Source organism: Heterodontus francisci, chromosome 37, assembly GCF_036365525.1.
Source record: "Heterodontus francisci isolate sHetFra1 chromosome 37, sHetFra1.hap1, whole genome shotgun sequence".
In the NCBI taxonomy this organism is placed as follows: Eukaryota; Metazoa; Chordata; class Chondrichthyes; order Heterodontiformes; family Heterodontidae; genus Heterodontus; species Heterodontus francisci.
The window spans coordinates 27168541-27195903 of NC_090407.1; the positions used below are offsets into that span (position 1 = coordinate 27168541).

The 27363-nt window shown below is 47.2% G+C and overlaps 1 protein-coding gene across 1 annotated transcript in view; it reads right to left on the reverse strand.

Moving 5' to 3' along the window:
• The window catches only part of fhad1 (forkhead-associated (FHA) phosphopeptide binding domain 1), a 135007-nt gene extending 118293 nt beyond the window's left edge, over positions 1 to 16714 (reverse strand). Inside the window, 12 exon segments of the mRNA XM_068017427.1 lie at positions 2139 to 2246; positions 4811 to 4915; positions 6149 to 6226; positions 6673 to 6803; positions 7581 to 7704; positions 8348 to 8581; positions 8912 to 9000; positions 10896 to 11169; positions 15741 to 15766; positions 15769 to 15823; positions 15825 to 15947; positions 16613 to 16714. Coding sequence (XP_067873528.1) covers positions 2139 to 2246; positions 4811 to 4915; positions 6149 to 6226; positions 6673 to 6803; positions 7581 to 7704; positions 8348 to 8581; positions 8912 to 9000; positions 10896 to 11169; positions 15741 to 15766; positions 15769 to 15823; positions 15825 to 15947; positions 16613 to 16708 — 1443 coding nt within the window. The 5' untranslated portion in view covers positions 16709 to 16714.
• Positions 16715 to 27363: the final 10649 nt, after the last annotated feature.

A 27363-nucleotide genomic window follows, 5' to 3' on the forward strand; every position in this document is an offset into this window, starting at 1 on the left:
TAAGGAAACAGGTAGTGCTTTCTACAAGGTTGACACGGTCATGGAGCTAATGGGACCATGCAGACAACACCTTGTTTATTATCTCATTTGAAGATGGCACCTCCAACAATGCAACGCCAGTATTGCACTCCAGCCTTGACCATGTGCTCAAGTCCTGATGTGTATAAAACTGATAACAGCAACTTGTATTTATATAGCACCTATAGCGGAGTAAAAACATCCTAAAGCACTGCACAGAAGCGTTATCAAACAAAATTTGACAGAAAGCCACATAAAGAAACATTAGAATAAAAGTTCTGTCAAAGAGACAGGTTGCAAGGGGCATCTTAAAAGGAGAGGGAGGTCGTGTGGCAGAGCAGTTTAGGGAGGGAATTCCAGAGCTTAGGGCCTAGGCAGCTGAAGGCACAGCTGCTGATGGTGCAGCAATGTAAATCAGGGATGCTCAAGAGGCCAGAATTGGAGGATCTTAGAGATCTCAAAAGATTGTTGGGACAAAATTAATACTGTGGATTAATTAGGGAAAACCAGCATGGATTTGTTAAAGGCAAATCATGTTTAACTAACTTGATTACGTTTTTTGATGAAATAACAGATGGTTCATGAGGTAATGCAGTTGATGTATATGGACTTCCAAAAGATGTCTGGTAAAGTACCACATAATCAACCTACCAGCAAGCTTGAAGCCCATGGAATAAAAGGGAAAATGGCAGCACAAATACGAAGTTGGCTGATTGACAGGAAACAGAGTAGTGGTTAATGGTTGTTTTTCAGAATGGAGGTAGGTATACAGTGGGGTTCCCCATGGGTCAGTACTAGGACCACTGCTTTTCTTGATATACATTAATAACCTAGATTTGGGTGTGCGGGGCACAATTTCAAAATTTGCAGACGTCACAAAACTTGGAAGTATTGCGAACTGTGAAGAGTATAGTGATAAACTTCAAGAGGACATAGACAGGCTGATGGATTGGACGGACACGTGGCAGATGAAATTTAATACAGAGAAGTGTGAAGAGGTAGATTTTGGTAGGAAGAATGAGGGTGGGCGATATAAGTTAAAGAGCACAATTCTAAAGAGAGCACAGGAACAGAGACACCTGGGGGTATATGTGCACAAATCACTGCAGGGCAGGCTGAGAAAGTGATTAAATAGGCATATGGAATTCTGGGCTTTATAAACAGAGGCATAGAGTACAGAAGCAAGGAAGTTATGATGAACCTTTATGAAGCTTTGTTTCAGCCTCAACTGAAATATTGTGTCCAATTCTGGGCACTGCAAACTGGACGCCCACAGAATAAAGAGATACAGAGGGTGCAGAAAAGATGTACGAGAACCAGAGGTGACTGATAGAAGGTAAATGGCAAAAGAACCAATGGCGACCTGAGGAAAAACTCTTTTACACAGCGAGTGGTTAGGATCTGGAATGCACTTCCCAAGAGGCTGGTGGAGGCAGATACAATCGAGGCTTTAAAAAGGGAATTGGATAAGAACCTGTAGAGAAATAAATTGTAGGGTTATGTGGAAATGGGACCAACTGAGTTGTTCTTGTAGAGAGCTGGCACAGGCATGACGAGCCAAATGGTCTCCTTCTGTGCTGCAAACATTCTACATTTTACTATGTCAAAGGCGCTACATAGATGCACATTGCTGTTATTGGTTATCGGGCTGGAGGAGGTTACAGAAATAGGGAGGTGCAAGGACATGGAAGGATCTGAACACCAGGATGAGAATTTTAAAATCAAAATGTTGCTGGACAGTGAGCAGATATAGGTCAGCGAGCACAGAGGCGATAGGTGAACGGGACTTGTGGTGAGTTAGGATACAGGCAGCAGAGTTTTGGATGAGCTGAAGTTTAGGAAGGCTGACCACTGGAGTATTGAGTAAAAGCAGGCTGATCGTTCAACATGTGCTTGGGACACTGTGCTCCTTCTGACCCAGAACTGTCAACTAAGCCAAGTTGGCACATTGGCTGCACTCAGCTCCTGTCGGCTCTGGGCAAAATTTGCCAACCCTACAGTGCGGCTCTTGAAGCCACTCCCACTCTGGCCTTTCCCAGGTGTTGGTCCAGTTCCACGTGCTTTTGTTGTGAATCTGAGCTTGTAAGTCGTGGTGTAAACACAGCAGCTTTCTCTCTAACCTTGGCCTGGGTCTGCTCCAGATCTACCCTCACCAGCCGCTCCCTTCGGCCCATCTCCTGCAGCAGTAGCCTGGTCCTCTCCAACTCATCCTGGAGTCGTTCCTGGGCCTAAAACAAAACAGCAACATTTGAGTAAACTGGTACAAAATAAGTCAGGAAAGCAGGACCAAGAACAGAAGATATAAAGAAAAAGCGTTTCATCTACACAGGCCTCATCAGAAATGTCTCAAATGCTTCACAATAATAAATTATTTTGGAATGCAGTGACTGTTGTTACACTAGTATCTTCAGCAGCAAAGTTGCACAAACAACAATGAGATGAATGCCCAGTTAACACGGTGATTCCTGACAATGCAGAGCATGAGTGGATCAATCGCGCACGCCAGTGCATACGAACATCTGCCAGTCTGAATGCACGTATGCGCGCGTTGACGTCACCACGTAATGACATCCTCACCCCTCAATAGCCGCAATCGCCGGTTCCATTTCCCCTAACAGTACCCCATCCCTCCCGCCATCCCCGCTTTCAATTTCCTGCTCCACCCCGCCTTGCCGCTGCCTTCCCTCAGCCCCTCACTCCCACCCTTGCCGCTGCCTTCCCTCAGCCCCTCACTCCCACCTTTGCCGCTGCCTTCCCTCATGCACTTGCTCACACCCTCACCCATTCCCCCTCGGCCGCTCGCTTCCCCCTGTCAGCCATTCGCTCCCGCCCTCACCCGCTCACTCCCAGCCTCGTCGCTTCCCCCCGCGACTGATCGCTCTCCACCGCGCCGCCCAAAGAAGTGGCGGTGGGTGGAGAACAAGCTGCCGAAGCAGCAAGTCGGGGAGCCAGCGACCGAGGGGTGACAGGGCGATGCAGGAGCAAACGGCCGAAAGAAGGAAAGCAGCAAGGCAGGAAGAGAGTGGCTGGGGGAGGGGGGAAGTGGCGAGGGCATGAGCATGTGGCTGAGGGAAGGCAGCAGCGAGGCAGGGAGTGAACGGAGAGAAGACAGGCGCGGGAGGGAGTGGCGAAGAGAAGAACGATGGCAAGAGGGAGCAGGATACTGTTGGGGGTGTGATAGAGGCAGTGATCGAAGCATTGAGGGGCTTTGGGTTTAATTTGTTTTTTTTGTCTCAAATTGAGCAGCACCATCTTTATTACTGGCAGCTGCCTGAGATTTCGCAGACAGTGACATTTCAGTGGAAGAGGCTGCATTTGCACATGTGTCAGTACTGCGCCACCTAGCGTTTGCATCGTCAGCAAACTCAACCCCCAGTTAATCAGTTTCTGGTGGTGTTGGTTAAGGGAGGACTATTGGCCAAGACACTGGGAGAACTTCCTGTCCTACTTCAAGCACTGCCATGCGATCATTAATATATGCCTGGACCACCAGAATAGCTAGCTGGGATCTTGGTTTAGTACCGCATCCAAAAGATGGCAATGCAGCACTCCCTCAGTAGGAAATTGGAAGTATCAGCTTAGATTATATGTTTAAATCCTGGAGTAGAGTTGGAAGCTATCACCTTCTGACTCAAAAGCAACTGAACCAAGCTGACAACTATATTTAAATTAGTGAAAATGAAGTTTGCAAACATAACTTGTGTTCTTGGGGATACGAGGCTGGGAGAGTTAGAAGGCTAGAAGGATAAGTTTCAATCGGAGAGTTGGGGTACTAGAGAGCTGAGCTTTGCTGACAGTTGGAATGCTGTTGGATGAGGTCTAATGGGAGAGTTGGGATACTGGAGGGATAATGTTTGTTAGGCTGGATGGCCATATATTGTTCTTTACCTTGCTACATTCTTATGGTCTACAGGGTCATAGGTCAATTTCTGGTTATTTTTATTTTGCAAACAATTTCAAGGAAGTTTCAATGGTTTACAATTAAAATAAACAAGAATAAGGATAATTGTGTTTTATTAGTAATAATGGGCAGGAATCAATAATCGGCTGAGAATATTGATACAATTACTGAGCTGAGGGTTGGCTGTTGTGAGTCTTTTCAACTCATTATCTGAGCCACTCCATTGATCCAATTTCAACTTTGTGTTTAATCAGTTTATTCTCCATTTGAAACCTAAAATTCAGATCATTACAAACAATGTAATAAGCTCTAATTCTCAAACCGGTTTATCTGTGACATTTTACCATCTACAATTTACCATCTTGCGGGTTGGTTACTTTGTGCCGCATCCCTGCATTTCTTCAAGGTTCAGAGCTTCACATTCTTCCAATTACTTTATATTTTATGAGTAAATTTCCCAGGAAAGTCCCAGGTTCGACCACTGAGCTGTGTTGAGTTAACTGATTTTAGCCAAACCAGCAGCTGTAACTGGCCTCAGCGATCCTGGACTAAATGGCGTGGGGGTGAGAAAAAAAGAAAATCAGTCAGGATTCCTGCTCCAGACAGCTGTTCAGTAACTCCGCTGGAAAGTACTGATGTGGGTCTGTGGATATTGGGCGAGGATGGAAACAGCATCGGCAACAATGACCCACAATGACCTCCACAGTCGAATATTCCGATGATACTCGCTTTTCAGGTTCACTCATGAAGAATGGGCATTTGGGTGGGAGGATACTGTATATATTGTATATATAAGATATTGTACACCAACACCTATGGGGCTGTACCCCAGCATGAGGCAACGTCTTTGGCAAAGGTATGGAATGAATAATTTGAGTCCTAGTTGCCTACCCGCTTCTCCTCAGACACACTGGTCTTCATGTCCTCCTGTTGACTGCGAAGCTGCTTGATCTCCGACTCCAGCTCCTTCATTCGGTTCTCCAGTTGTTTTGCATTCTGACACAAACATGAAAACAGCTTTAATTTTCCCGCCTCCAGTTATATTCTCTCCTCTTATTTAATTCCATAGACTATCAGAAAGCAGAGGCTAAGAGGCGGCCATTTGGCTCTTCGAAACCACTCCTCCCATAGACTGTGTATGATCTACTCTATCGTGAACTGTATCCCACCCATTTAACCTCCTGAGGGAACATTCTGTATAAGTACTCCAGACATTCATCCATTTTCACATCTCCACCATTCAACCCTGACCTGCTACCTCCTCACCCACGACCCCACCTACAGCCAACATTTTCCCTGTCATAGTCCCCGGGCAGCCATAAAGGCGGGGCTAAAGTGTGGCGAGTCGAAGAGACTTAGCAGTTGGCAGGAAAAAAGACAGAAGCGCAAGGAGAGAGCCAACTGTGTAACAGCCCCGACAAACCACTTTTTCTGCAGTACCTGTGGAAGAGCCTGTCACTCTAGAATTGGCCTTTATAGCCACTCCAGGCACTGCTCCACTAACCATTGACCACCTCCAGGCGCTTACCCATTGTCTCTCGAGATAAGGAGGCCAAAGAAGAAGAGTCCCCCCTGACTTATTCCCATTAAGTATTTTAGCACTTCATTCTGTAACTGATCTTCAACCTACAATCCCATTCCCAACCAGCGATTTTATTAAGCTCCTTTTTGAAGTGCTAACTGCCTAAACATCAGCTGCTATTGGTGAGAGTCTGATCCATATGCACTACCCTGTGAAACGATAGCGGTTTCCCTTAAACCCAGGTCTGATTTCTACCATGACTCTGTGACCATGCATCTTTGCCTGATGCGGAATATAGACAGCTGACTTATTCTGAGCTCTCCTATAACCTCGCATTTGAAAGGGCCATTTGGAGCACAACAGGTCAGCCAACTCCTTCCTCTTCCTGCTGGAATAGCTTGTCCTTCACTTGCCTCAGAACAATATGACCACAAACAGGATGCCTGGTGCCAGTAGACCACCTAAGCTGGGCCCATTCAATCCTCCAGTGGAATAAATCTAATTTATTGGTTAGAACCACAAACTACAATTGATACTGTTCATGGGCTATGGCTGGTGTAAAAATAACAGAGAAGAATTTGGCATGTGTATGTTACAACAAGAATTTGCATCTTCAAAATAGGAGGGCAGAAAAATCAGCAGAGGGGTGGACCAAATAAACCAAAATAACTAATCAGATGCTGATGCACCTCACTAGCTTCACTCACATGCCTGTGGGTCACCAGCTCCTTCTCTTTGCTCACCAGCTCCTCCTGGTCATTCCTGGTTTCCCTCATTCTAGAAAACTGAACCAGAAAGAAATTTCAGTTAGATACTTAACACCAAAGAACGGAAAGGGATTCACTCAAGCCAGGCCCACGTTCTCTGGGGAAGACAGCTTCAAATATTCAGGCCAATGCTGAAAATGCTAGTGCCCTCCTGATGCTTCAACTCATTTATCCAGTGAGTGGCTGAGCCGCGGAGGACAAGATGGGTCACACTTAATCTCAGGGCTGTGCTGAATTAGCTGATCACACTGGGGGAAGCAAATGAGGAGCTCAAACTGGCCTCAGTGTCCCTGGTTTGCTTTACATAAGAACATAGGAAATCGGAACAGGAGCAGGCCATTCGGCCCCTCGAGCCTGCTCCGTCATTCAATAAGATCATGGCCGATCTTCTACCTCAACTCCACTTTTACCTTTTAGCTGTTCTGATCACGCTCTTCCCCTTTCCTTCCTCCCCCACTGCCTACCTTGGCCGACATGGCTGCCAGCTGACCATCCTTGTCTCGGATCTCTTTCCTCAGTTTCTCTCCCTCTGCATTTACCCGCAGCAGTTGGTGGTCTTTGGCAGTGATTTCGCGCTGCAAGCTGGTCACTAGCCCTGTCCAGGATAAAGCACAAAATCGTCAGGACTATTCGTTTCATAATTTTCCCACCTGCCCTATTGCACCCTTGACTAATGCAGCGTGCCACCTGTTTGTCATGGGCCTAGTGGTGTACCTGCATAAACTGACTGTCACATCAACCTGCTCTATCACTCACCTGCCTCTGGCCATGCAGTAACTGGGCAGGTGGGCAGTTAAAATTGGCCGAGTAACGTACCCACCTGAAGCCGCCAGGAGCTGTCAGACTCTGACTGTTACCTGTTCCCCTCAGTAGGTGGCAAGGAAGCTTTCCCAAAGCCAGCGGGGTGCATGTCCAATATGGGGTCCTGATGATATAATCGGGACCTGACTGCAGTTTTTACTCGACAGCCTGAGTGGGGAGCAGGAGTGAGTTCCCGGTCAGGGGCCACCCAGCGGTGAAGTACATCAGGGTCGTACAAGGACAGCTTAGCTCTCTCTTGATCTCACCTCCCCCACACCCCCCACCCCGATCACATGGAGCCCCGCAAGACGACCCGGCAGGCAATGCTGCCACTTTTTGTCAGTGGATGGCCTCCGGGCCCCACATTTTCCATGATTCCCACTGACCTCACTACTGGAATGGGCAGGAAGTAGGCTGGCGGCATTTAAAAGAGGCCCGGGAGGTAAATTTCTGGAGCAGCAGGTGAGTTTTGAGCACTGGCCTGGTCTGCACCTGGCACTCGCCCACTGTGTTACCCCTCTGTCATTGATTCAGTGCATTTCCTGGCTGGTGGGCAATGTTGCTCTCCTACCTGTGATAATATTATTGTCTTTCGCCAGCTTTTCAGTTTCCTTCTTCAGTTTAGTGATCTCCAGATCTCTCTCAGTCAGAGAATGCCGCATGACTTCACTGGAGCCTTTCTGAAGCTTGGTAATCTTTAACAAAAGAGGCAAAAAGGGAACGTGTTTATTAATCATCCTTTGTCAGTACCCGCCCTCACACTACATGATTTTGAATTCAGCAAACAACTGCGTCGTACAGGTCAGGAGGTGCCAGATGCACTCTCTGGTCTGTGCTGGTCTCAGCCTGGGCAACGGTTCATCCAATTGGCCTCATCATTGCTGGGCTCGGGAGAGGTAAATCAGCCAGGGTAGCTGCGCCTGATTTTCACGCAAAGGCCGCTGTTAGAAATTGTGTGCATGTGTGTATTTGTATATACAGAATTCAGGAAGGACAGGTCCGGCAGCTTTGGAGGCTGCAAATGGGAATTAATTACATTTTAACAGCTAGAACAAGGAGTGTGAACAAGAAGATTTTGCGAACCTCAATATGAGGACTTAATTTTATTACTTTGCTTTAAGTTTGTTCCAGGTGCTGCTTCTGATCCCCAAACAGAGGGAGAACGGAGATCACTACAGGAATTCAAAATCTACATGTGGACAAGTTAAATAAGTACGGTGTCAAAACAAATCTCTGGATAATGCTGACACCTGCTGCCCAAAATCACCAATAGCAGCAATTTTATACTCATTGCAATGAGCACAGTGAAGTTCATGGTAAGCAATGCAAATGTCGTACCTGATCTTTCAGCGTTTCAATTTTCTCCTGTTTGGCATCAATGTCGCATCCTAGCGTCAGTAATTGCTGCGTGATTTCAAGGTCATTCTGGGTGGGATTCACTTGGGATAACTGGTGCTTCAAGACAGCAACTTCATCGCGCAGGTTGGCAATGATGGCTTCTTTACGCTTGGACTCACTTTCAAAAACACTTAGGCGGCCGATCTCAGCCCTCATTCTGAGGATTTGATGCTCCTGCAATTGATAATATGCACAAACACAGCCAACTGCTACATTAAAATACCTTGATACTATTGGATCAACTCGAACAATTAAATTAAAGGTTCAACCTATGACCTGTCCCGAGGTAAGAAAGAAAGATCTGCATTTATGTAGAGCCTTTCACGACCTCACGTCCCAAAATAACAGTAGAAAAAAAATTGGATCGGAGAAAAAAAAGAGGCTTAAACACTTAACAAGTAAGGAGGAAGAAAATTAACCAATAACTCATTAACTTTGTTATTATAATGGGCAGGTTGGACAGTTAGTATTGGTGTTTGGGCAGGAATGGAAAACACATCTTACCTTCTCCTGTAAGAGCAGTTCCAGGGTCTGCGAGGTGGATATAGGTACCCCATTCCCCACAGATCGACCAGGGGTATTAGTCCAGGCTCCTGGTAACGAGTGTAAAAACATCATCAACAACCTCACCATCAATAACAGCATTTTTATGGTGCTCCCTACTTGCACGGATGTCTCACATTGCTTCATAATAAAGAGGAAAGGGATCTGGTGGACATTGAGAGAAAGTGGGGAGAATAGGGGGGCTTGGTTGAAGAGGATGGTTTTTGAGAAGGTTATGAACACAGAGTGGGAGGTGACCAGGTGGAGGGGAAAGCTTTCCAGCGGCAGGAGCATAGTGCCTGAGAAGTGGCTGTCAATGCTGGAGTGACAGATAAGGAGAGACCCAATGCCACAGGATCAGAAGGAATGAGGGACTCAGTGTTCAAATAGTACAAAGCACAAGGGATGTGAAGAATTCCAGGGTCAGAGGAGAGGAGGGTTTCAGTTCAACAGGAAGAATTCAATATGTCTACCTATTGGCCCAATGGTAGCACTTCTTGCCTCTGATTGCATACAGTTCTGGTCACCACATTACAGAAAGGATATAATTGCTCTGGAGAGAGGAGATTTACAAGAATGTTGTCAGGACTTGAAAATTGCAGCTATGAGGAAAGATTGGAGAGGCTAGGGTTGTTTTCCATAGAACAGAGGAGGCTGAGGGGTGACTTAATTGAGGTGTACAAAATTATGAGGGGCCTAGATAGAGTGGACACAAAGGATCTGTTTCCCCTAGCGGAGAGGTCAATTACCGGGGGCACAGATTTAAGGTGATTGGTAGAAGGATTAGAGGGGACAGGAGGAAAAACTTTTTCACCCAGAGGGTGGTGGGTGTCTGGAATTCACTGCCTGGATCAGTGGTGGAGGCAGAAACCCTCAACTCATTTAAAAAGTACCTGGACCTGTACCTGAAGTGCTGTAACCTGCAAGGCTACGGACCAGGTGCTGGAAGGTGGGATTAGATTGGGCGGCTGGTTTTTTCAGCCAGCGCAGACACAGCGGTCTGATTGACCTTTTTCTGAGCTGCAAATTTTCTATGGTTCAATGATTTTAAGCTGTACTTCAGGGCTTCAGTATACAATTGAGGCTGAATCTCTAGGGCAGTAGAGGGAATGCTGTTTGTTCAGAGCTGCTACCCTATGGCTGAGATGTTAGATTAAGGCTCTGTGCTTGCTCAGTTGAATGTTAATGAAGAACAGGGAATTCTTCTATCTTAGCTAACGTTCCTCCTTCAATAAATGTCACCAATACAGATGGTCATTGCAGCTTCTGGGAATGTGGGGGACACTGCAGCATACAAAGTGGATATTATGTTCTATTATATAACAACAGAGTGCAATTCGAAGTAACTGGGTAGCTCCAGTTGAGGAGCTAGCACCAGCATGATGGGCTGAATGCCTCTTACTGTGCTGTAATATGTGTTTGAGAGTTGCAAAAAGGGTACTCATTTTATTCATATTTAGGGCTGAATTTTATAATAGACTTGCATTTTCACAGCAGCTTATCATAACTTTTGTTGAAACCTCTCAAAAATGCTCTACAAAATTCTTTTAATTAAGCACGGTGACTGTTGTTGTGTAGGCAAATCAAGCACAGCAAGACCCCACAGATAGCAGTGAGCTGAGTCAGCATTGACCGGTCTTTGGTGGTGTTTGGTGGCTCAAGGAAAAAGTCAGGTTTTGTTTGTAACAGTCAGAAAGGGTCTGCATACTCAGTATTACAGTTGCTGACCTGCCTTCCCCAGACACTTTCCCTGCCACAAATGCAACATCTGCTGCCTCGTGAGCCCTGGTAACATTTTTTTCGAGCATATTTTGGATATTTTTAGCATCTAGAGATAATAAGGTCAACAGTGGGCCTAGCACTGCAGTCCACGTAACCTTTCTTTCCTGTTGGTGATGATGTGATTGTATCAGTTGCAATGCCCATTTTTAATTAGTACTTATACCTCGTCTCACGGTGGGGGGACTGCAGCTGATGTCAGCGGAGTAGCTGCTGTTCACCCGCCTGCTGCCCGCGCTCGCCGCCCGCTTTCTCAGAGGTGGGTGGGGAACCGTCGCGCTGCCTCCTTGGATCCATCCACTCGGCGCGTTTACGGAGCACTGAGCGGAGAGTGCAGGAAGTTGGGAGGCTGGGGCAGGGCAAGAGTAGGGCTTGGAGTCCTCGATGAGCTGAAGGTGCCCAGGCCACGCTGACCGTTGACTCACTGGAGGACAGAACACCTTAAGGGAGGGGTTGCAGGGGAAGAAAAAAAGCAACGTTTGGACTTGCAACTTAACAAAATAACAGGCAGTGTTGACATTTTTAGCAACCTTTAAACATTTGCCACAACATGTCCAACCAATATCAAGCAGCGATCAACAAAGGCATTAAAATATTGAACAATGTATGAAAAACAATTGGGCATAAATCAAAGTGCAGTGCCCTGGTAAGAGCACTCCTGGAGTACTGTATCCAACTGTGGTTACTTAGACACAAAGGAGATATTCGTGTGTTGGTGGCAGGGCAGAGAAGAGCTACAAGGCTCTGAACCTCATCTTAGCTGTCTGCATCATCAGGAGATCTCACAGGGATATACAAGATCCTTGGAGGAACAGAGACACCGCTGGGTTCAATAAACAAAAATCCCTGAATATATGACTGCAGGGAGATGAAGCCATAAAAAGGGCAATGCCATTTTGGGTTTTATAAATAGGGTCATAGCACACAACAGTAAAGAAGTAGGAATGAAATTGTACAAAATACAGTTTAGGCCACACTGTTTAGTTGAACATAATGATAGGAATGGGAGACAACTGTTACGAGGAGAGACTTAATATTTCTACTGGAGCTGAGAAGGTGAAGGGAAAATTTAAGTGAGGTTTTTGAAAGATATGAATGGTTATGATAGAATGAATAGAGAAAGATTATTTTCTCTGGCTGGGTCTTAGTGATAAGGGGTTATCAATTTAAAATTGACTTTAAGCGTGAGAAAGGAGAATAGATTAGAAGAATTTCTTTATGCAGAGGGTAATGGGAGAATGGAATGCTTTGCCACAGGAAGTGGCTGAGGCAGATGCCTTTGCAGTTTTACAGAAAAAAAATGGATAAAAACATTTGAAGCAGAGGAAGAGAATGGGACAGTGGGATTAGTTTTAGATTGCTCTAGCAGGGAGCTGGCATCGACACAACGGGTCAAGTGGCATACTTCTGTGCTATAAACTTTCATGGGCCTATGATAAACTAAGATGTGTCGAATAATCTTCCTTGTCCGCAATCTTCCTCTTCATGAAGGTGCTCACTCTTGAGGGGATATGGTTTCACAGCCACCAGCAGCACTTCTGGTAGCTCACACAACTCAAGAACACAAGAAATAGGAGAGAGGTAGACCAGGTCAACTGTCAGCAGGCTATTCAAACATGGGGGCATCACGACATTGTTCAACAGAAGCCACTCCCAATTACGAGTTGGAAACCCAAAGCAATTTGCAGCACCCCAGCTCAAAGGTGCTGAGGACAATTGTACCAAGCCTACAACTGCCCAGCTGAGATCAGCTAACAGCACACAGACTGGGGACTGAAACCAAGATCTACCTGGTCTGTTTTTAAAGGGTCAGGTTGGTATCATCTAACGACAACTTAGTTTTTAAAAAAATTCGTTCATGGGATGTGGGTATTTATTGCTCATCCCTAATTGCCCTTGAACTGAGGCCATTTCAGTGGACATTGAAGAGTCAACCACATTGCAGTGGGTCTGGAGTCACATGTCACATGTAGACCAAACCAGGTAAGGACGGCAGATTTCCTAAAGGACAGTGAACCAGGTGGGTTTTTACAACAATTGACTATTTAAGGACACTTAGAAAAGCTTAACGCAATCAAACAGAGTCAACATGGTTTTGTGAAAGGGAAATCATGTTTGAAAAATTTTCTGGAGTTCTTTGAGATATAACAAGCAGAGTTGATAAAGGGGAACCAGTAGATGTAGTGTATTTAGATTTCCAGAAGGCATTTGATAAGGTGCCACATAAAAGATTATTGCACAAGATAGGAGCTCACAGTATTTGGGGTAATGTATTAGCACGGATTGAGGATTGGTTAACTCACAGAAGACAGAGAGTCGGGATTAATGGGTCTTTTTCAGCTTGGAAAGACGTAACTAGTGGAGTGCCATGAGGATCAGTCCCAGGGCCTCAATTATTTACTGTCTTTGTTAGTGACTTGGAGGAGGGGGCAGAGTGTAATCTATCCATATTTGCTGACGATACAAAAATAGATGGGAGTTCATGTTGTGATAAGGACATAAGGAATCTGTAAGGGGATATAGATAGGTTGAGTGAGTGGGCAAAAACTTGGCAGATGGAGTTTAATGTAGGAAAGAGTGAGGTCACGCACTTTGGTAGGAAGAATCAAAAGACAGACTATTATTTAAATGGATAGAGACTCCAAAAAGTGCAGCACAGAGGGATCTGGGTGTTCTTGTGCAAGAAACACAAAAAGTTAGCATGCAGGTGCAGCAAGTAATTAAGAAGGCAAATGGAATTTTGGCCTTTATTGCTAGGGGGTTGGAGTTTAAAAATAGGGAAGTCTTGTTACAACTGTACAGGGTGTTGGTGAGGCCACACCTGGAGTACTGTGTACAGTTTTGGTCCCTGTATTTTAAGAAAGGATATACTGGCATTGGAGGCAGTTCAAAAGAGATTCACTTGGCTGATTCCTGGGATGAAGGGGTTGAATTATCAAGAACGGCTGAACAGGTTACACCTTTATTCATTAGAGTTTAGAAGAATGAGGGGTGATTTTATTGAAACGTACAAGATTCTGAGGGGGCTTGACAGGGTAGATGTTGAGAAGATGTTTCCACTAGTGGGGGAATCTTGAACTAGTGGACATAGTTACAGAATAAGGGGACACTCATTTAAAACTGAGATGCAAAGGAATTTCTTCTCTCAAAGGGTCGTGAATGTCTGGAATTCTATACCCAGAGAGTTGTGGAGGCTAGGTCACTGAAAGTATTTAATGAGGAAGTAGATTTTTGAAATATTGGAGAGTTGAGGGCTATGAGCTGGCATGAAAGAGGAGTTGAGGTTTGGAGCATATCAGCCATGATCTTATTGAATAGCGGGACAGGCTTGAGGGGCCGAATGGCCTATTCCTGCTCCTATTTCTTATGTTCTTATTATTTATGACTAGCTTTTAATTCCAGATTTATCAAATTAATTCAAATTTCACCATCAATCGTGGGTTTCTGGATTACTAGTCCAATGACATTACCACCATGACAACACCTCCCCCTATCTGATCTACCTTGTCCTCTCCTAATTTTCAATCTTGGTGGGTCTCCTTTTCAGACTTAAAGGCTCCCAATGCTTGTTGCAATTTTACTGCAGAACATAACACTGCAAGTGTGGATGTACAACAGAAATGGTGCCACAAAGTGGCAGATCACACAGTCTGCTGCATGCCAATCCCAGGGCATGATTGGGAGAAGACACTGGATATGCCTGGATCCTTCCACAGTGTGAGAAATGGAGTATCTTTCGCAGGCTAATCTCACGTGCCCCCTGGTGACTAGCCCAAGAGCAGCACCGGTGTCAGCCTGGGATCAAATTGAGCTGCTCACCTAGCAACTCCAAATGGCAGGGACTGGTGAAAGAAAATGGGAAAAACTATCCAGTGGCCCAGGCTGGATGTCTTATGAGGAGAGATTGCAGAAACCAAGCCTGTATTCTCTAGGGTTTCAATGAATGACAGATGATCTCATTGAAACTTACAAAATTCCTACAGGGCGTGACAGGGTAGATGCGGATAGGATGTTTCCTCGAGCTGGTCTGTCTAGAACCAGGGTACACAGTCTCAGAATAAGGGGCAGGCCATTTAAGAGTGAGATGAGGAGGAATTTCTTCACTCAGAGGGTGCTGAATCTTTGGAATTCTCTACCCCAGAGAGTTGTGGAAACTCAATCATTGAGCATGTTCAAGACAGAAATCAATAGCTTTCTGGATACTAATAACAACAAGGGAGATGGGGAAAAATAGCATAGAGGTAGATGATCTGCCATGATCTGTTTGAATGGCAGAGCAAGCTCGAAGGGCCAAATGGCCTTCTCCTGATCCTATTTCCTATGATATACACACTAGTTAAATACAGGCTTGGCTGTAATGCCACTCCCACCCACTTTGCAGAGTCAGATTTCTTATGACACCTTCAAGGCTTACACATGAAGAAAGGCCACTTTGGAGAGGAACACTACCCCAAAAGAAAGAAAAGCTTGCATTTATATAGCACCTTTCACCATCTCAGGACGTTCCCAATGCACTTTACGGCCAACTAAACACTTTTTATTTTGAAGTGTAGTCACTGCTGTAATGTAGGAAACGTGGTGGCTATTTTGCACACAGCAAGATCCCACAAACTGCAATGTGATGACCACACCATCTATTTTAGTGATATTGATTGATGAATAACCATTGGCCAGGACATCAAGAGAATTTCCTCGCTGTTCTTTGAAATACTGCCATGGGATTGTTTACATCCACCTAATCAAGTGGAAGGAACCTTGGTTCGACACCTCATCTGAAAAAGGGCATCTCTGACAGTGCAGCACTCCCTCAGTACTGCATGGGAGAGCTAGCTTGGATTTTGTGCTCAAGTCTGAAGTGGGACTTGAACCCACAGTCTTCCAACTCAGAGGTGAGAGCGTGTTACCCACTGAACCATGGCTGACACCCCAACATGAGTCAGTCCCTTCAGGAGAACATTCATGGGCTGTGATTCCATAAACTTGCTGCATTCTTTCTGGGCGTTCCACTCACCGAAGGAATGGTCTCCACCACAAGCTATAAGTGTCACCCCCAAACCCAAAACGTAGCACGTCTCCTGGTGCCAGTCGCACCGCGGGCATTCTGGATACGACAGTCATTAACGAACGTTCCGTTTGAGGAGTTCAGGTCCTGGAGAACAAAACAGTTCTCCGAGTCGCTCAACTCGATCAGAGCATGATGATCTTCAATCCCTCCATTCTGAGAGAGAAAGATTCAATGATAAAAAGTAAGTGCATATAAGTGGCCACAACTCTCCATACAGAAAAGACAACATATCCATAACCTTGTTCATTGAGATGGCTGAAGAAAGCTGCAGAATACATTAATACCAGTTATCATCGAGCAATGTACTGTGAATCAGAGAGAATGATGAGCATCCAAGGGCCTTAGTCACAGCTCCAACTCACTGAAAAACACTTCTACTGCCCCCAATTTTGACCAGCTCTGTTCTGCTTAAGATCAAATAGCAGGAAGATCAAATAGCAAGAGGCTTAAAAATTCCTGTATTTGGCCAATTTTTAAGGCACTCATTGTCATAGTCATTTGCGGCACTGAAGGAGGCCAATCGGCCCATCGAGTCCATGCCGGCTCTCCACGGAGCTGTTCAGTCAGTCCCACACCCCCGCTAGGCCCCCATAGCCCTGCAAGTTTATTTCCTTCCAGTGGCCATACAATTTCCTTTCAAAGTCATTCTTCGTCACCTCACTTCCCACCCCAGGTCATCTTACACGGCTCAGTGCCGCCTACCCACTTCACTCTCCGGATTTTGAAAATGGCACCAGGTGCTGAAAACCACCTCACCCAGCTGCTTGCCCCCTCACAGCCGTCACACAGTGTATCAGTGCCCAACACGCCTCACCCACCTGCAAACACAGGTCAGAATCCTCTAGTCGTCCGACGGTTGTTGTCTTGGCTTTAAGTACGTAGATTCCATTGGAGCTTTTTAAATAACCCTTCATGCCACTTCCTGCATCTGGAAATAAATCAGAAACGTTAACTGTTCTAGAAAGAGCTGCTGTTCCAAAGCAGGCAGCAGGGTATGGTAGTGCAGAACCAGCTGAGCAAATATGGCAATTAGTAGTTTAATACCAAAAGAAATCATGACTCTTAAAGCCTTTGTGAATAGGCCTAGCACATGGCATTCATTGTTTAAAAATAATTCATTAAGATGGGCCATCACCACCTTCTCAGAGCATTTGGAGATGACAATAAATGTCACTTTGTCAAAACCAACATCCGACAAACAAAAGAAATTCCTATACTTTACACTTTTTTTGTATGACAATTAAAATAGCAACAGACTTCTTTCTGCATTTCTCCCTCCCTAGTGCTGGCAGTAGAAGGGCAGGGTCAGCCCCTGGGAGCTCGCCCTATTCTTCATATATAAGCCCAGACAGCAAGGCTCAGGATATCCAACTGTGGAAGGTGTCACACACAAGCCCCATCCTGTGCTCACAGGAGTCACTGGAGAATCAGAAGAGGAACCGTGGCTAATTCAGCCCCATCCCACCCACACACCCACCTCAGTCTCCACCCCCCACCCCCCCCCCCCCCCCCCCCCCCTTCCCAGCCCAGACACCCTCACTCACTCCATTCACAGTCTGACACACACTCACCCTCACACCCTCCTGTTGCTGCCCTGGTCGGAATCAGAAAGCAGAGCAGAGCCTGGGACACTGCAGCCCTTCCCTCCTCCAGCAACGGGATTCATTATTTAATCGTCATTTCAGATCGAATCAACTCTGCACAGAGACTATTGATAAATAACCCAAACTCCAGTCCCTGAGCCTCCACACAAGGTAACCAACCTGGAATGTTAGAGTGGCAGCTCTGCCCCCTCCCCACCCTCACTCCATTCACACTCACATCCTCACTCACTCACTCCATTCACACTCACATCCTCACTCACTCACTCCATTCACACTCACATCCTCACTCACTCCATTTACACTCACACCCTCACTCTCACTCCATTTACACTCACTCACTCCATTCACACTCACATCCTCACTCACTCACTCCATTCACACTCACACCCTCACTCTCACTCCATTCACACCCTCACTCTCACTCCATTTACACTCACATCCTCACTCACTCACTCCATTTACACTCACACCTTCACTCACTCACTCCATTTACACTCACTCACTCCATTCACACTCACACCCTCACTCACTCACTCCATTTACACTCAAATCCTCACTCACTCCATTTACACTCACTCCATTCACAGTCTGACACCTTCACTCACTCACAGGGGCCTCGGCTCCCGTACCGTTTGCTGGGCTCTCTGTTAGCGGAGGCCGGTCCCCGGGCGCTCCCTGTCCGTCTCGGTGTCTGTGTTGAAGCCGCGGAGAGCGGGCACCATGGAAACAGCAGCTCCGCCCCCAGAAAGGGGAGACTGAGGGAGATGGAGGGTTTAGAGGGTGTGAGGAGGGAGGGTGAGGGGATGAGGAGGGGGGTGTGAGGAGGGAGAATGATGGGGGTGAGGAGGCGGAGGGAGGGTGAGGAGGAGCGAGGAAGGGAGGGAGGGAGGAGGAAAGGAGAGAGGGAGGGAGGGAGGAGGAAAGAGAGAGGAGGGAGGAGGAGGAAAGGAGAGAGGGAGGAGGAGAGGAAGGAGAGAGGAGGGAGGAGGAGGAAAGGAGAGAGGGAGGGAGGAGGAGGAAAGGAGAGAGGGAGGGAGGAGGAGGAAAGGAGAGAGGGAGGGAGGAGGAGGAAAGGAGAGAGGGAGGGAGGAGGAGGAAAGGAGAGAGGGAGGGAGGAGGAGGAAAGGAGAGAGGGAGGGAGGAGGAGGAAAGGGAGAGAGGGAGGGAGGAGGAGGAAAGGAGAGAGGGAGGGAGGAGGAGGAAAGGAGAGAGGGAGGAGAGGAGGAGGAAGGGAGGGAGGAGGAAGGGAGGGAGGGAGGAGGAGGAGGAGGGAGGAGGAGGAAGGGAGGGAGGAGGTAGGAGGAGGGAGGAGGAGGGAGGGAGGAGGAGGTGAGGGGGCTATGAGGAAGAGGGAGGGGCGGGGGGGATGTGAGGAGGGAGAGAGGGAGTGGATGTGAGGAGGGAGGGAGGGTGAGTGGATATGAGGAGGAGGAGGGAGGAAGGAGTGTGAGGAAGAGGGAGGGTGAAGGGGTGTGAGGAGGGTGAAGGGGTGTGAGGAGGGAGGGAGGGAGGGTGAAGGGGTGTGAGGAGGGAGGGAGGGAGGGTGAGGGGGTGTGAGGAGGGTGAGGGGGTGAGGAGGAGGGTGAGGAGGTGAGGAAGCTGAGGAGGAGGTGAAGGGGTGTGAGGAGGAGGAGCGTGAAGGGGTAGGAGGAGGGTGAAGGGGTAGGAGGAGGAGGGTGAAGGGGTAGGAGGAGGTGAAGGGGTAGGAGGAGGAGGGTGAAGGGGTGTGAGGAGGGAGGGTTAGGGGGGTGTGAGGAGGGGAGGGTTAGAAGGTGTGAGGAGGGAGGGTGAGGGGATGTGAGGAGGGAGGTTGAGGAGGGAGGGTGAGGGGTGAGGAGGGAGGGTGAGGGGGTGAGGAGGGAGGGTGGGTGAGGGGGTGAGGAGGGTGGGTGAGGGGGTGAGGAGGGAGGGTGAGGAGGGAGGGTGAGGAGGGGGGGTGAGGAGGGAGGGTGAGGAGGGGGGGTGAGGAGGGTGGGTGAGGGGGTGAGGAGGGAGGGTGAGGGGGTGTGGAGGGAGGGAAGGTGAGGAGGGAGGGTGGGGCTGTGAGGAGGAGGGTGAGGAAGCTGAGGAGGAGGAGGGTGAAGGGGTAGGAGGAGGGAGGTGAAGGGGTGGGAGGAGGGAGGGTGAAGGGGTGGGAGGTGGAGGGGTGAAGGGTGGTGGGGGGGAGGGTGAGGGTGTGTGGTGTGAGGGTGTGGATATGAGATGGGGGGAGGAGGAGGGAGGGTGAAGGGGTGGGAGGAGGGAGGGTGAGGGGTGGGGGGGAGGAGGGTGAGTGGTGTGTGGGTGTGGATATGAGATGGGGGGAGCAGGAGGGAGGGTGAAGGGGTGTGAGGAGGGAGGGTGAAGGGGTGTGGGAAGGAGGGTGAGGGGGCTGTGAGGAGGAGGGAGGTGTGAGGGTGGTGGAGGTGAGGGGTGTGAGGAGGGCGTGAGGAGGAGGGTGTGGGGTGGGATGAGGAGGGTGGGGCGAGGGGGTGTGAGGAGGAGCGTGAGGGTGAGGAGGAGGGCGAGGGAGTGAGGAGGGTGGCGAGGGGAGGTGAGGAGGGCGAGGGAGTGAGGAGGTAGGGGTGAGGAAATAGGGGGAGAAGGTGGGGTGGGGAGGTGGGGGTGAGTAAGAGGAGGAGTGGGTGAGGAAGAGGTGGGCATGAGGAGTGGGTTGTGAGGAGGAGGGTGAGGGGCTATGAGGATTGAGGAAGGGGAGGGTGTTAGAAGGTGGGCGGATGAGAGGAAGAGGTGGAGGAGGTGTGGAATGGAGAATGGGGTCGGGAAGGGAGGGATTTAGCAAAGCGGGTGAGGGAGGGTGGTATGAGGATAGATAAAGGGGAGGGGGAAAAGGATAAAGGGGAGATGAAGAGAATTGAATCGAAAACTAGGGAGAGAACGAGAGAGAAGAAAGGCAAGGAAGAGAGATGGGGAAAGAACTAGGTAGAGGATAGAGCGATGGAGGGAAAGCGGGAGATAAGGAAGTAAAAGGGGAGAGGGAAAGGGATCGTGGACCATAGGAAAGCCCAGAGTAAAGAAAAGGCCATTTGAACCCATCAAGCTCCTCCACAGAGCCTATGTCCATCATATTCTCTACCTCATTATTTAATATCATGTTACTCCTTCCCCACTGCAAGATAAATTACACTAAACCCCAGTAATTCCTCACATGAAGCCGATTTGGTACACTCAAGTGCAAATAGGTCCACAGCACTAAACTGTTCAGACAATCAGGAAATCAATTGCACTCAGACAAATTCCAAAGACAAGTCGTGTGGGAAATAAAGATGTCTTAAGACTGGCTTGACAGAACAGTCCTTGGTGCATTTACTGACAGTGGTGTGTGTGTCCTGGGGCAGTTTGATGCTATCACCAGCATTCTGAGAGTGGAAACAAAGCTCCATTCACCAAATATTTTCCTTGTCTCACACACAATTTTTATTACTTTTTTAAAATTGAGTTTCAAGATCGCCACAGCGATCTCCAGTCAGTGCTGAGTAAGCCAACCTCAGCAGGAGCTCCAGTAGAAGCACCTCTGGGTAAGGAAACAGGAAATTCAGTCTACGTAACAGCTCCTGATCACCTCCTAGTCACTCCTAGTGGAAAGTGTGTTGTGTGTGTCTGCTGAATACATGATCAGGCTCAGTTGTGATGCTCTCCTCAGTTGAATAGCCCACTGGAACGCTCTTCGCTCACACACGAATGGTCTCTTGGAGGCGAGGTGCCAAAGATCAGCTGTCACCTGCGGAACCCAAACCCCAACAAAGAGTCAGCATCTCCAAGAGAAGAGACAATTTAAAAATAAATCAACCCTGAAGAGGCAGAGAATGCTTCCTGGAGGGAGGGAGAATCGAATCTACAACAACCCCCACTTGTGTTGAGGTAGACAGCAGCAGCTGACGATTTGATGAAGGTCTCAGCAGGACTTGATTTGGTGCCTAGATTTTTGAATGGGATTTCTGAAAATGCCATAATGTAAATCTGGTATCATGAGACTTTTTTTTTTCCTCCCAAAAATAGAAATTCTTCCTCCCATTTTGTTTCTTTTTCTTAACTTGCATTGTCAAGTGAGGAGGAGGTCAAAGGGCTTCTCTCTTTTCCCTCTCCTTGAATGACCACAACAGGTTTAATTCTCTCTGAAAGTGGATGTACCGGCCAATTCAGGAGGTGTTTGATTACTTGCTGTGATCATAACAAGAACCAACTGGACAAGTTTTTTTGAGTTAACAAAGTAAGCGGTTAACTTTATTGTACCTAAACCGAATAAAATAACAAACAGCACACCAACTTTCACTCATACACACACAACTAGAGGTTTACATATACACGGATCAGTTACAGAATAGGGAAAGGTAGATTGGTTGAGTTAGAGTCCATTAAAAAGGTATAGTCTGTGCTGTTTGGTGATTCGGCTGGCTTCTAGCTGAATTCGGTGGTCCTGAGGCTTTTAGTGTGAAGAGGTAGATGACTGGTGCGGTGAGTCTTGTGGAAATTGCGAGGCGGATGATTTCCTCCAATGAGGTTTCAGATTGGAGCCGGAGTATGTAGGTGGTCAGTCAACAAGCAGGATTTGAAAGCTTTCAAGCTGGAATCGAGAAAGAGGGAGAGACCCCCCACTTAGGTCTGCTCATGTCAGGGTCCAGTTGCTTCTCCTCTGCTGCAGAGAAAACACCAGCTTAAAACCACAGATGGGGAGGGGATTGTCACATGACAGTCACTTAGGTGATTCAAAACATAGCAGTGAGCAGTATTTCTTCTTTGAGAGAACAGGTAGTTCCTTTAAACTTCCTGGGTCCTTGGTTCATGCTGAGGACTGAGCATTGGACTGAGGACATTCGGTCTCTCCTCAAAAGCATTGCAGTATTGGATACAGTGTTACAAATTAGATCATCTTAAGCTGAAAGGATGACTTTGCTGGTAACTTGTCTTTTTAAAAATGTCTTTTAAAAAAAAATACAAATTCTGATCTCCAGCCAGTGGACCAAAAAAATTATCATTCACCAAAACACATTGGCGTAACAGCATTTATACAGTTCCTTTAGCATCCCAAGGTGCTTCACAGAGGCAGAATCAAGAAAAAAAAGAACAGACCAAAGGAGGTATTAGGAAGGCTGAACAAAAGCTTGAGTAAAAAGAGGGCCTTTAAGGAGGGTCTTAAAGGTGGAGAGGCGGAGGAAAAGGTCAAGGCAGCTGAAGACATTGCTGCTAATCTGCAGTGAAGGGAAGACAGACAAGAGGTCAGAGTAAGGGAGGTGGAGTGCCTAGTGAGGGGAGGGTTGTTGTAGGGCTGGAAATTAGAGATAGACCATGAAGGGATTTAAACATGAGAATGAGAATTTTTTAAAATTTGAAGCGCAAGTGAATTGGGAGACGACACGAGTCAGCGAGGATGGGACCAGGATGTGGACAGCAGAATTTTTGATCAGCTGAAGTTTATAGATTGAGGATGGGAGGACAGCCAGGAAAGCGTTGGAATAGTCGTCTGGAGGTGACAAAGCCAAGGAGACTTTCTGCAGCTGACAGGCTGGGGTAGGGGAGAAAGTAGAAGATATTATGAAGGTGGAAGCACAAGATTTTTGTAATGGAGATAATGTATGGTCAGAAGCTTAGCTTGGGGACAAATAAAAGACTGAGGTTGCAAATAGTCTGGTTCAGTCTGTGACAGTGGTCGGGGAGGGGGATGAAATTGGGGGCACAGTTACAGACCTTGTGGTGGTGATGGTGGTGGTGGTGGGGGGGGGCGGGGGGGGGGTAATTGGGGTGTCCAAAACTGCTGGCTTCACGCTTCGCAACATTTAACTGGAAGAAGTTGTGGGATGGTTCCATGATCTGGCCCTTCCAGCAGTGATTGCAGGGAGTACAAACATCTCCAATAATCACAGGACCTTGTGACTGCGTCATTCCAAGCTCCAATCTCCAAGGGCATCAGATCCCAGCCTAGATAATATTAGGCACAAAGAGGGATCACTAGGAATACATTGAATGACAAGCATGAGAGTTCAAGCTACAATCCACATTGTCCTGCCAGTTTGGGAGTTGGGACTAGGTGACACCAGTTATGTGGAACGTGTCCCGACAGGATCTGGATTATGCATAACTCTGTTCGACTAGCTAAATCTCTCAACTGTCAGCAACGTTAGCAAGATCCCTTGCCTCAAAAAATTCCAGTCTTTCAGTCTGCTCAGTGGTTCAGATATTCTACCAGCAAGGAAACAGAATTGAGGAAATAACCCATTCAATATTACCAAATCATCCAGCCTAACCGAATGGATGAAACTTGACCAATCCAGTAATGCAGCAGGTCTGTCCAGAGAAATGCATCAAGTATATTCAGTTCCAGCAAAGTTGTTTCTATAAAGTGGACATTCCACTTTTTCTCACATAGCTTGTCCGGTGTTTAGGGATTGCCAAGAAATCATGTTACTGCTTACTGTTAATGATTAGGTAAATCAGTATTCAGTAATTACAGCCTCACCCTTTACACAAACACACCCACGGACAAGTTCTAACTTTTCCCAGTTCTGACAAAGGTGACAGACCTGCAACGTTAACCCCGTTTCTCTCTCCACAGGTGCTGCCAGAGCTGCTGAGTATTTCCAGCATTTTCTGTTTTTAATCACAATGTTGCTTTGTCCGATTAACAGAGCATATTTGTCAATAGTTAGGTCATGGCTGGTTGTTCGATACCCAGAAGTCACAATATCGATGAGGAAGGGCATTCGGACCCCTTCCAGCACCTCCCCAGATCATCCCACCATAAAAACCCATAGTGCCTCCATTAAAATCCAACTCTTAAATGATTGAGCTTTTTGCCTCCAGCCCCTTAACCCAGGAATCCATTCTAAGCAGTAATTGCTGTGTGTGGTGAACTTCCAGATACCGCTCCTTGATTTATCTTTACCCATTGAAACCACAATACCTTTATTCTATTACCATGGTATTGCAGTTTCACTACTGGCATTCTAGGTTTACTTTTGCTACTATTCACTCTCTGTATATGCATTTCCAGTCATTGATTACTGGACCCTTCGCTCGCCCTTAAACAATCAAATCACACAAGTTGGATATATTTTCACAATTAAATGGTCTATACATTTCCAACAAGAGGGATTTAGTGAAGTTAACACAATGGGGCGAATTTTCCCTGCCCCATTATGACAAGCTTGGAGGCGTAGGGTGGAGGGGGAGCCAGGGAAAGAGAGGGGGCAGGTTGGGACGGCTCCCCGACGCAATCCCACTGCTGGGCGATTTTTTTGGGGTGGGGCTGGGGGGGGGGGGGGGTGAGGGAGGGGCAAGACCCAGATCAACTGCCCGCACCAGAGCCGGGCAGCCAATTATGAAACAAATTAGGTCAGATTTTATGGCTGTGCTGGCATTTTGCCGCTGGTGGAAAGGCCCCCTGCCATATGCGTAGGCCATCATCACAATGGAGCCAACTTCCATGCAGCAGGCCAGGGGGCCATTGGAGCCAAAGGCTGCATGCCCCAAAGAGGAGTCCACACCCATAACCCAACTTATGCACCCAGAGGAGTTTCCCCTCTGTGCAAGGGGGGGCTAATAGCTTTGGCCTTAAAATCTTACCTTTAAATCCACACCTGCATGAGCACCTCCATACTGAGAGGCACTCATGGTCTCAGAACTACACCAAGACTGCCCACCTCGCTGAGCAACACTGCCAAGGCTCCAGTGCTGCCAGCCCTCTGATTGGGCTGGGCCACCAGCATAGGGACCCCGCCCACTGTCTTCAATTGGACAGCGAGCACGGAGGTGGACAATTAGGAGGCCGCCTTTGGGAAGATTGTGCCATGGGGCGCTGGTGCTAAGTGTGGGCTCAGGACCCTCAGTTGGTCCCAACTTCAGGGTCTAGTGAGAAAATCTAGCCTAATGTTCCAGTATTTGTGTGATCTAGATGTAGTTTGTAAGGGATAGCGTAGTGTGCAAAAGGATATGTAGACAGTTCACCAAGGCCTGCCCACATTGTTCCCTCTTGTGGCCCAAGAGCACTCAGCCAGAATTCGTGGTCCTTACTGCAGTCCAGAGGCACCTACTAGAAAGGGCATGCATGTGGATTTTGGGCAAGGGCAGAATTGGCAGGTCTATGCTGATAACCCACCCTCACCATGGTCAAATTGCTTGAAGCACTTAGTGCCCAGCCTCAAACAATGGGCCATTTCAGCGAGACGCCAGATGGCATTCAGCTGTCAAACCCCAGCTCAACGAGAGTTTTATTACCACCAGAGGCTCATATATTATGTGAATATTCTTCAACTCAAATCAGAAATACAGAGAACTGGTACCTTTAGACACCCTCGAGCCAGATAAAGCCCAGATAACCTGTGTAAAACACAGCAGGAATTGGATGGCTTGATGCCTCATCTGTGCTTGGTTAATGAGTCTATAATTGTCTTTGCTGCTCCTGGGCCTGGGGGATGAGGTTGGAGACATATAAAAGACAGCCAATGTTCTCACTCCTGACACTTGTCCAGCTGGAAGAAACAAATGTTTCTGGAGAGGGAAGAATCAGGCTCGGTTACAATGCCCACATGGATGGTTACAATCAGGCTCGGTTACAATGCCCACATGGATGGTTAGCCAACACTCACCATCTGGCCATATACATCAAATTTGGACAGTTGGCAAAGTCTTACAGCTGTTGCCACCTGTGGAATTAGACCCTTGCTGGGATCAGCACCTTCATGAGAGAAAGGGGGAGAAAACTCGAGGGAAATTTATTCTAAATATCCTGCATTAATGTGACACAAATTCTGCTTTGCAGTTCAACAAAGCTCACAGAAATAGACGGACACGTGCAGGATCCTAGAGCAGAGTGGCAAGGGGCAGATTAACCCTTAAAAAAAAAAATCATTTTGTAGGATGAGGGCGTTGCTGGCAACCTAATTTTGCCCCTTGAACTGAGCGGCTTGCTCAGCCATTTCAGAGGGCATTTTAAGAGTCAACCACATTGCTATGCGTCTGGAGTCACATGTAGGCCAGACCAGGTAAGGACAGCAGATTTCCATCCCTAAAAGAACATTAGTGAATCGGAAGGGTTTTATAGTTCGCATTGACCAGCTTTTTTTTTTTAAATTCCAAATTTTTATTAATTGAATTCAAATTTCACCATCTGTGGTGGGGATTCAAACTCATGCCCCCAGAGCATTAGCCTGGGCTCTGGATTACTAGTCCAGTGACATTACCACTATACCATTGCTTCCCCTAATGACATGGGATTGGCATATGATAACCATGTACAGTTAAGAAAATAAACACTGGAATTCCATAAAACAAAAATATCCACTGAAAGTTTGACAATTAGACAGATTAGCATTTTGCAGATTAGGCTGTAATATGCCCGAAAGTTTAACTTGTCTTTCCTTGCTGGCAGTTATGCGGTGAACTCCCAGCATTCTCCAGGAGAGGGAAAGAAAAGTGGCGATTCCTTGCAGTATCCAGTTTTTGCCATTAGATGCCAGTGTCCCAGCTGTAGGAGGTACTGCAGCCAAGTTTCAGCTTCAGAGAATATTTGAGAGAAATGAAAGAATGAGGATATGACATCACCCTGCAGGACACTCACCTTTTGTCTCTGAAACCTGGCTGCAAATCTAAGCCAGTCAGCTAGGATGAAAGCCATTGCTGTCTGCTAGCTGTATTGATCCTACAGACGGTTTGGTGCTGTCTCAGTGAGCGCATGGATTCTGAGCACTAAACTACAGCCCTTTCACAAGATTAAAACTTCCAAATGAACAGTGAAATAGTAGACAGACTGCAGTCTACATAATAACTCAACCAGAGAGTGACTGCTGGTTGTACAGCCTCAGTACTGTCCTTTCAACGATTCAAACTGCAGCAATAAATGCCAAGCTTCTTTCTATCCAAAAACATAGACATTCCCAACGGACAGACACAGAGCTGCACTAAAGCACTGAACAAGTCTTTCAAAGTTCGGAATCACAGAACTCAAACACCAGAATTTTCAGTACATTTTT